Source organism: Drosophila persimilis, unplaced genomic scaffold, assembly GCF_003286085.1.
Source record: "Drosophila persimilis strain 14011-0111.01,24,50 unplaced genomic scaffold, DperRS2 tig00000579-arrow-pilon, whole genome shotgun sequence".
Classification (NCBI taxonomy): Eukaryota; Metazoa; Arthropoda; class Insecta; order Diptera; family Drosophilidae; genus Drosophila; species Drosophila persimilis.
The window spans coordinates 823020-832718 of record NW_020825322.1 but is presented as its reverse complement, the minus strand read 5'-3'; the positions used below and the strand labels follow the sequence as shown (position 1 = coordinate 832718).

The window sequence follows — 9699 nt, the reverse complement described above, 5'->3', positions numbered from 1 at the left end:
ACGAATGCATGCTTTCTACTTGATATTGTACGATTTGTTAGAGTTAAACAATTACATAAATTCTTTAAGGTTTGCATTTCGTTAAGCAACACATCGATATCGATATCAATATAAGTTTAAGTTTAAGTTTAAGTTTAAGTTTTACTTTAGTATGTTATGTCGTTAAAGATTTGGTTTTTTGTTTGGTTTTTGATTTTTTGTCGGGGTTTGGTTGTATTATTATTATATTGTAGTATTCCCTTGCAATGTAAATATAACTCTCTGTATTTGTGGTATTTTGCCAATGTTTGTGTCGACTCTCGCTAGAATTATGGTATGGGTATATCTATGTGCAATGTAATGGTGTTGGTATTCTGATGTATGTATGTATGTAAAAATGTAACATGTACTTTTGTATACATATAGAATTTATAGCTTCGTTTCACTTTGGCCCATTCGTCCGGTCGTCCGTTCTGAACCATCCTTAACATGCTCTCCTAAATACTATCATCCTTTAACATCTCCATATACATAGGTATATTAATATATATAGATCTCTATTCATTATTCATTATTCAGTTGTATTTGCTTTTGGTGTCTTTGGTGTTTTCATTGCGTTTTCAATCTTAACCTTTGTTTTTTCTTAATCCTCGAACTCTCGACTCTCTCTCGACCTCGTGGCCCTATGCGCTCGCCAGGCTCGCACAATTAGCCAACACTACTAGCTACTAGCTAACGGTAAACAACAAAAAATCACTACTTACACGCACATAATCCTATCGATAAGAGTGTGTGTTGGGTATTTTTTTTTTTTGTATTTTTTGGTATATTACCCTTTCAAAGAAACGAAAAGACTTCTTAACTATGCATTTGCTTTCGGTTCCGTTTTCTGGTACTGTTTCTGTTGGAGTTTCTCTCGTTTTTCATTGCGTTCATTTCCAACACTGCTTTACGCTGCTCAACACTGGCGCCGATAAGAGAAACCCAGATCTATCGACCTATTGTCTACAAAAATACGCTTGCGCTGTGTTAGGTACATGGAATGGGGTTCGAGCACTAATCTATACACACAGATACTATATATTGTATTGTAAGTACGTTTATATGTATGTACCGTATACGGTATACGGGGGTATATATGTATATATATATGTATATATGTTGTATAACGCTATATGTTCCTGCATCATGTGGAAAAAGGAAGCTGCAACTAGACACACAAACACGGCTAAAAGGTACACAGAGACACATATAAAAGACGATAAGTTTGCTTTTGCCTTCGATCGCCCTCTACCATCTCCGTTACGTTACGGGAGCTCGTTCACGGTTCAAGGGCTCTCGGTCCGGGGACATTTACGTCGGGTTTTTTTACGGTTAGTCTTGCTTGTGAATGAGTAAATTTCATGGTCTAATATTGGGGTCTAGAGATTTACCTTTGGTCTACAACATTCATTTGATTTGATTACGAGTATACTATATGTATGTTTGTATGTATGTAAGTACTATATTTCGCGCTGAGAGTGGGAAACCAGAGGCAGAAGAGATGCCAATAAAAAACCATGGCTGGTACTGGGATAGGTACTACGTAATTGGTAATTGGAGCGATAATAGCGGAGGAGAGCAAGAGAGATACATAGATACATAGATAGCAAGGTACGTTTGAGGCGAGAGGCTTCATTTACCCTCGTATTGTAATGTATTGTATTTGTATTTGTATTTGTATTTGTATTTGTATTGTATTGTTAAGATCAATCATCATCTGAGTCTGATTCCGATTCTGATTCTGAGTCTGATTCTGAGTGTATTATTGGAGAAATATTGAAAACCGTTTGTAGGAGACCGTTTAGTTTAGCTTCAGTTGGTATATAATTGTATTCTTTGTTGGACTTCGCCTTCGTTCGAAACTACCCGTACTCGTAAATTCTTAGGAGATGGTGCACGAGTTGCGCTTGGCGCCCATGCTCCGCTCTTGGATGCGCTGCAGGTGTTGCAGCTGTGCCGGCGTCGGAGCATGCGAGCCATGGCCGCCACCGGCAGCTCCGGCCGCCGCTGCCGCCGATGTGGAGGCCGATCCGGAGGCTGATCCCCCAGCGGCCCCGCCGTGGTGGTGGTGGCCATGATGGCCATGGCCATGATGGTGGAGCGGGGTGCCCGGCCCGTTGTTACCGATCTGCTGGGGCAGCGACTGGCGGCGACGCCGTAGAGCCGGACTCAGGTTGTAGGTGATCTTGGCCTGGGTCAGCAGCTCCTTGAACACCTGTGGGTTGAAAGAGCAGATCATTGGATTGCCATTGGATCAGTGGGGGTTTTTTTTGTTGGATGATGTCTGAGGTCTCACCTGTGTGACGTTTTCGTTGCTGGCGGCCGAGGCTTCGACGAATCCGTTCTCCCAATCGACTGTCACCACCGACTCTGTGGTGGCGTACTCCACCTGGAAAAAGATTGGAATACGCATTGCTTAGACTTTTACCAATCCGATTTTTTCCCTAAAAACCACTACCGGCAAAAGAATAACAAAAGGGAAATAGAAATCACAACATAGGTACGTACACTCTCTCTACTTTCAGTCGGATGTTACACTGAATTGTAAATAAATTCCATTGAAGGAGCTTCAAAGGGTTTCTAGATTGCATCAGTATAGAAATTGTTAATTCTCACTCAGATTCAAAGTTCGCAGTAGGCCATATAATATTGTAATAGTCAGAATAGGTATACATTTCTATTTCGATTCAGTTACTGGAAGACTTTCAAAGTGTAGGGACCGGATTTTAAAAAAAAATTAAAATCCGAAATATGGACGGAAAAAAGAAAAACTTCGGTCGTTTTTTGCAGTGTCAGGGGGAGGATGACTCGGATCGTTCGATAGACGGTAGCCGCATCCAAGAGCCTCCCTTCGACCTGAGGAACAGGTCCTCTCGCGGGTTGGGTGCCGAACTCAACTCGACTGGACTCCTTACCGCCGGTAGCCACGTCTGGCCGTCGGTCTTTGTGCCACCACCGCAGCAGCCGCCACTCGCACGCCACCCAGCCGCCGCGCCCCGCAGGAGCCACGAGGAGAAGCTTGCTCAGGGACAGATCATCAAGCTACTGGCCGTCCAGGAGAAGACTCGCACACTGGTCCGCAGCATCAGCAAGCAGTTGCCCACCGCGGACCACCGCCGGCTATTCCACGAGGATGTGGTCCGCCAGCAGCTTCACATGGAGCGTCAGCACCAGTCGCTGCTCAAACAGCGACTGCTCTCGGTGAAACGGGCCAACTCCGGCTCGGTCATTCGTCAGTATGCCCCCATACGTAGACACTATCCATGGCCGCCTATGACGCAGGAGGACTATGCCGCTTTGGAGGCTCGTTTGGTTGCGGACTTGGCCAATCTGTCGTTGACCACTAAGCCGGCTGCTGCCACTGCCCAGACAGAAACCACCCGGATGAGCCTGGATGAGAAGACACCCAGGAACTCCGACTCCAGCGAATAGCAAAACAAGAATTACGACACTTCAAGAAGACACTAACACAGAAGTATCTCCAAGCCGATCCTCGAAGGAGCTTTCGCCTTAGGGAAAGATTTCGCTTATCTGCACAGCTACAGGAAATGAAAGAAGGGGTTCTTTCCAAGCCAAGAAATACTAACGATACTAAAGAAGAAGATACACTCACAGCAAATACCAAGGAAAGAAAGCGAAATCTTTCCCTACGAAAACATTTAAGGATTTCGATGTCCAACACTACTTAGAGACACCCACAAGTAAGTATACATAAGTCTCGGGAAATACTATTGCTATATCTACTTAAAAATGCTCTGCCCCAAAACACTCTCTCCCCCACCCCCCAGAGGACACGTGGGGCATAATGAGGAGAAGAGCTGCCATTCCCCCCCACCCGACAAAGCGCACACAATGAACCCGGAACTTTATTATTTCTTATCGTCATCGAAATCCTTAAAGACGTCTAAATTGGGACGATAAAAAAAGCGAACGGAAACTGGAGAGAGAAACACACGCACACACACACACACTCAAAGGAGAACAAGAAATTTGCTGACTTTGGGGGGAGGAAAAAAAAACCAAGTGCAAACGAAACCGGGCCGAAACCGAGGCGAGGATTTCGAAAGGACTTCAAGAGAACGCACCGCGTGGGTGCCCAATTCTTCCGAATGAACAGTCCCGGAGAACGAACCCGAACAGAATCGAAGGGCGACGAAGGTTTATGCAGACCCTAACCGAAAAAATTTGTATGTATGTGTACACAAGCCCAGACTCCCAGAAACAGACAACAACAAAACTAAAGAAATAAAAAACACGAGCAAAGAACCCCAAAAGCCGCCAACAAAAAAAGTTGAATTCACTTCGTTGAGCAAAAACCAACAAAAAAAAGAGAAGAGCAGAAGAAAGAAGACGAAGAGAGAAGAAGTATACGAAGTAGGATAAGAAAAAAGTGCGGGAAGATGCAGGGGCATAGGGGAAGGGTGGGGCATGGACTGGGGCGCGACAGTCTGGCGTTTGCTGAAATTTGCATTTTTATTATATCAGAAGTCGCTTAAAGTCAATACACCGCACTGCTAACGGACGGACGGACGGTCGGAGGACAAAACCATTAGAGGACGTTCAAAGCAAGCAGTGGATATAGGTATAGGTCGTAGTGGCTAAAACAGCAAGCAGTTGTTGGAGGCGCAATCAGAGAAGATACTCCGCTTCGTGCAACAAGCAGATTAAGACACAGAAGTTGCAGATTGGCAGCAGTTCAGAAAGCATAACAAGCAGTAGAGTGTAGAGCATCGAATAAGTGGGAGGCAAGCAGTGGTAAGCAGGGATCAGGTGCAATCATCATAGGTCAATGCGAGCAAGCAAGCAGTGGAAAATCACTTGATGCACATTCATTTTCTTGCCACTCGCTTTTTTCTGCGTGGCTTTTGAGCTGGCTCCAGCCTGGAGGGCTCCAGAAGAGAGCACTCAAAAGCCAGCCCCTCACTCGTATGCGTCATGAGGCAGTCGAACACTGAGATTTGACTGGATGACGACTAGATCTGTCAAGTGAAAACGAACTGAAATTGAAAATATGCCAAATAAAAGCAGACAATCTCTCGATGTTTCAAATATAAACCAATATAATATTCCCATACTGGTTATCGCTGTTTTAAGCGGAATTACTGGGGAAAGTGTTAAGGAGTTCAAGTCGTATGCTTATTTCTATGGAAATATGGAAATCTTTATAGAAATTCCAGGGAACACCCAACATCTAGTGACTCTTATCTGTAGCTTAGAGCAGGCCATCTGCAGGCGAACTAGTGCAAATTTCATTCTCTGAAGATTGTTTCATTATGGTCCGTCTAGTTAGTAGGCGAAGTTTTTCGTCGAACACGAATCAATGGATTCGCCTGTGCCTGTGGATTCCCTGCTTAGGCCAGGGCCTGTCTGTGGGACGCTTCACCTTCGCTTTCATAAATTGAAATTGAAATTGAAATTATTCCCTTTGATATGTTTTCGTGCAACTAACATTTGCATAAATTAGACACCAAACTTTCCACATTTCGTTTGACACTCGTGACCCGAATTTCCCCAGCCCCAGCCCCGCTCCGTTTTGCAGTTTTTTTTTTCCACTTGAGTGTGGGAACAGTTGCCATTTTCCGCTTCCCTTTTCACTTTCAAGTTTGACAATCAAAGTGGAATTTCCCGGGCAGTTTTCCTACCTTATCCCTATTCCCCCCACACACATATAAATATGGGAGGGCGTCTGTGTGGGTTTTCTTAGTTTTCGTACTTGAATTTATTGGAATCACTTTGGTCGGGGGCCCGGGGCCAAGTCTGGGCCACTGCTGTGGCCTCAGCCAAACGATGATCGTTTAAGATATGCAAAGTACTGTCGTACGAGTCGGGTGCGCAGTTCCAGTTATTATTATTATAGCATTTTTGGGTCACTTTACTCGAGATTATTTCGTTGCTGATTGCGTTCAACTCTGCGTGTGTATATATAGAACGCTTCATGTAGCTCATATTAACGAATCTGAATTATATATAGCATACTCGTAGTAGGAAGTGCCTGTGACTCTCCACGAGCTCTTATCTGAGAGGCTGAGCCTGTGCCTGGGCCTGAGCATGGATGGGAGTTCCCGTCGCGTCGTAGAACTTGAACCGCATCGATATGGCTCATCTGTTCGTAATGGTTCTGGATAAGACGAGTACATATAAGAGACTTTTGGGTTTAAACTGCCACTGATAGTAATTATGTCCCTAAAGACAAATGGCACTGGAAGTACCGCTTTAGGCGTTCGGCTCTAGTCGCTCATTCCCTTAAGTGGCATCTGAGTGGCGACTATTGCGTTCCTGACTGTTTCGCATTCGCAGTCTTTCGTTTCTCCCGATTTTCTCTCGTTTGTCAAATTCCTGCTGCCCGCTGGCTGAGAGGAAATTTACGATGCAGCTGACAGCAAAAGTTCTGTCTGAGTGAAGAGGAAGCGGAGGGAATGAAAGGATGGCAGCTGCAACGATTCCGCTCTGCTTGGAGATGGCACACAGAAGGCAAATGGTTCTTGCCACACGAATCCACAGAGGCCACAGAGGTACGTCGGAGCTCAGATTCCAGCATAAAGAGTGTTTAAATGGCCCAAACTTTACTTACATTGATTTCTCCTGCTCGAATATTTCCGTAGCGAAGTTCTATTCTATTCGTAATCATATTGTCATCGCAGTAAATTAATTAAATTAATTACTAATTAAAAGCAAGAGGAATACCTTAGCTTTCATTTTCTCCGATTCATTTCATTCATAAAAGAACTGATTAAATAAGTGATACTTCAAGAAGAGTGTAGGACCTTGTCCAAAGATCCAATCGAAAGAAATACTAATCAACCCATCGCTGAACAAGTAAACGTGCTTATGTTAAATAGCTGCATTTAGGTACAGTTGTGTCAAGCGTTTTGCTGTGTTTGAGCACGTGCACGAACACGGGCACGAGCACGAGCACGAGCACGAGCACGAGAGTAGAGCCAACGCCAACGCCAGTCTGTGGTTCCGCTTTGTCGCGCGGGATATTGCATACTTTTCAGCTCTGGCGTTTCACTAATTATGCAAAAGCCCCCAAAGAACGATGGAGAAGGAGCGGGTGGAACAGAGAGAGGGGGGTAAGGCAGCCACCCAGCCATCCAGGCACCCGGCCACCCGGCCACCCGGCCACATTTGATGACATTCCATTTCGTGTGACTTTCGCGCATAGTTTGCACATTATTCGAAGGTCTGTCTCTTCGGCACGCTGCCACTTTTCCACTTTTCACCCCCTCTACACACCCCCTCCATCGGTCTCGGAAATTTCAAGTGTTGCATTTTTGGATCCCACTCGCATTTCTCCCCTTTAAATACTTGACAACTTATCTTTCAATTTTCCAGATTTTATTTAAGCCACAAATTAGCCCAAGCGAAAGTTCCCTTGGCGGCAATAATGATTGGAGTCAGATTACAGTGAGATATCCCTTTAGAGAAGAGGAATTCTTGACCTTTCCCCTGGCATTACTTTAGTATTTCCCATGGAGTAGAATCTACTTGGCTGACCTCGAATTGACCTTTTCGGTGCAGTCTACGTTCGGATTGACATCCACTGCCATCTTTAGAAGGAAATATACCAAAAATACCAGTCCTCTAAAAGGGTTCCGTACTACAGGCATCCGTCATATTTTCCAGTTTCCTCAGGGAACTCTTTGGAAGCTGTACGCTCCTTGGAAATTTCACTGTATATTGAATACGCAAATTATTTCGAGTTTGGCTAAAATTCTGACAAATTGTTTAACTGACTTTCGACTCGCCCCCCCAAAAACACACGATCCCATGCCATTCGCTCCGCGTTCGGGGCTCGGGGTTCGGGGTTCGGGTTTGGACTGAAAAGTTTTGATTAAACTGTTTGGTCCTGCCATCGTCACTCCATGCGCCATGCCCCAAACGGCCCCACCATCTCCGGTGGTTGCGCTTGACAAACTTTACATAATTGCTGAAACGCCCCGACCCGTGTACCCTATCCGCTGTGGCACTCCGATGGGGAGTGCCCATGTGGCATGTGGCACGAAGCGGCTATTGTACATATAAACACGACTCCGAGCTCTGCCAAAGACACTTTTGTGGACAGCAATTAAAATTGATGCAAATTAGCGAAGGGCCACAGCAATGCCGGCGACCTTGCCCCGAACCGCGACCCCCAATCCCAATCCCAATCACAGTACTCACCTCACGCTCTGTCTGGCCGTCGGCAAGCAAATCAATTTTGTTGCCCACAACCACAATGGGCACCGCTGTGGTGGCCTTCGTCTCGTGGATCTGGTCGCGTATGGCGCGGACCTCCTCGAAGGTGCTGCTGTCGGTAACGTCGTACACCAGGATGAAGGCGTCCGCCGAGGATATCGATAGAGCGCGCATCGCCGGGAACTGCAGGAGACACAGGGCAAAGACAGAAAGAGAGAGAGAGAGAGATAGAGAGAGTCAGAGTTAGCCGAGTGTTGAACAACGTATGCAAATTGTGAGTACAGCTACGGACACATAATCATGGGCGGGGGAGGGGCAAAGCCATCAACAACAATTGTTTCCTCAATGATAATTTGCATATTTTATATTGTCACACACACACACACACACTCACAAACCCTCTCAAATACTTAAACACATATGCATAAAACACACACGCACACACATACATATATATATATATATAGTATGTATACATATATGTATATATATATTTGAATAATCACGGATAATCATGTAAATTTTCGTTTTCTATGCCCGTTAAACATTTTCACACTTTTCAGTGAGCAATATTCCTTCCGCCTGGAAAATGTGCTACGTACTAAAATATGGGACGGCGAATGGGTAATGGGTAATGGGTGGATGGAGCTTGTGCTGGCAAATGGGAGAGAACAAAAAATTGAATTTCTTTTTTTTTCTGCGAGAATTTCTGGCATAATTTTGCAATATTTTCCTCTTAAATACTTAAAAAATATGAGCTTCATTCGTACGGTGCTAGTACATTTTTAATGTACAGAACAATCGTTTTCTTATGATCGATCATCTTTCATGCTTATTAAGATTATATAGCATATTCTCTGAGGGCGCAAAAAGCGATACCATACTTTAATGTTCTATAAATAATGTACAATTTTATGGAGTGAACTCTTAGCATCTCCATTGAGATGATGGCAGGGATTACGGTCTCTTAAGGGACGCTTTTAGGAGCACTAATATTCCCCATTCAAATAACCAGAACTGTACGTGCAAGCAGTGAACGCAACGCAAGCAGTGCGATTGATTCTTTCGTGGGAAGAGCGTAGGAGGGCGTTGAACCCGCCCAACATCGATTGCATTCGGAGTCGTTCAGCCGTGTTCGAGTTGTTCCTCTATTGGTGCCCATACCCATTGCTACATACGTGCTGTGCATAAGGTCCTGTGCCTGCGGAGTCCCCAAATTCGTAATTAATATTTGCAGAAAAGTGGCCTATGAATGCGAAAGGTTGCGGGTTTGTCAAGGGATGTGTGTGCCCTGTTGTTTAATTAAAAGTCCTTGATGCCCCACACACACATACCTGACCCTGAACTGCCGGCAGCTCCCCCCCTTCCTCTGTCATTAGATGCTCACAATTGTGGGGCCGCCACCAGAGACACCCAGAACCAGAACCAGGACCACACGGACGGAGACGGGGATGTGTGCAATTTGTGAATCGTGTGCTTAAATCTTTCAACAAGAACAAC

The 9699-nt window shown here is 45.0% G+C and overlaps 1 protein-coding gene across 1 annotated transcript in view; it reads right to left on the bottom strand.

Moving 5' to 3' along the window:
* Positions 1-1112: 1112 nt before the first annotated feature.
* Positions 1113-9699, bottom strand: part of LOC6598333 (ras-related protein Rap-2b) — a 28089-nt gene continuing 19502 nt past the window's right edge. The window contains exons 4-6 of the mRNA XM_002023425.2: positions 8185-8382; positions 2318-2410; positions 1113-2236 (exon numbers count right to left, since the gene is read on the bottom strand). Coding sequence (XP_002023461.2) covers positions 1904-2236; positions 2318-2410; positions 8185-8382 — 624 coding nt within the window. The 3' untranslated portion in view covers positions 1113-1903. The remainder of the gene's footprint in view (positions 2237-2317; positions 2411-8184; positions 8383-9699) is intronic.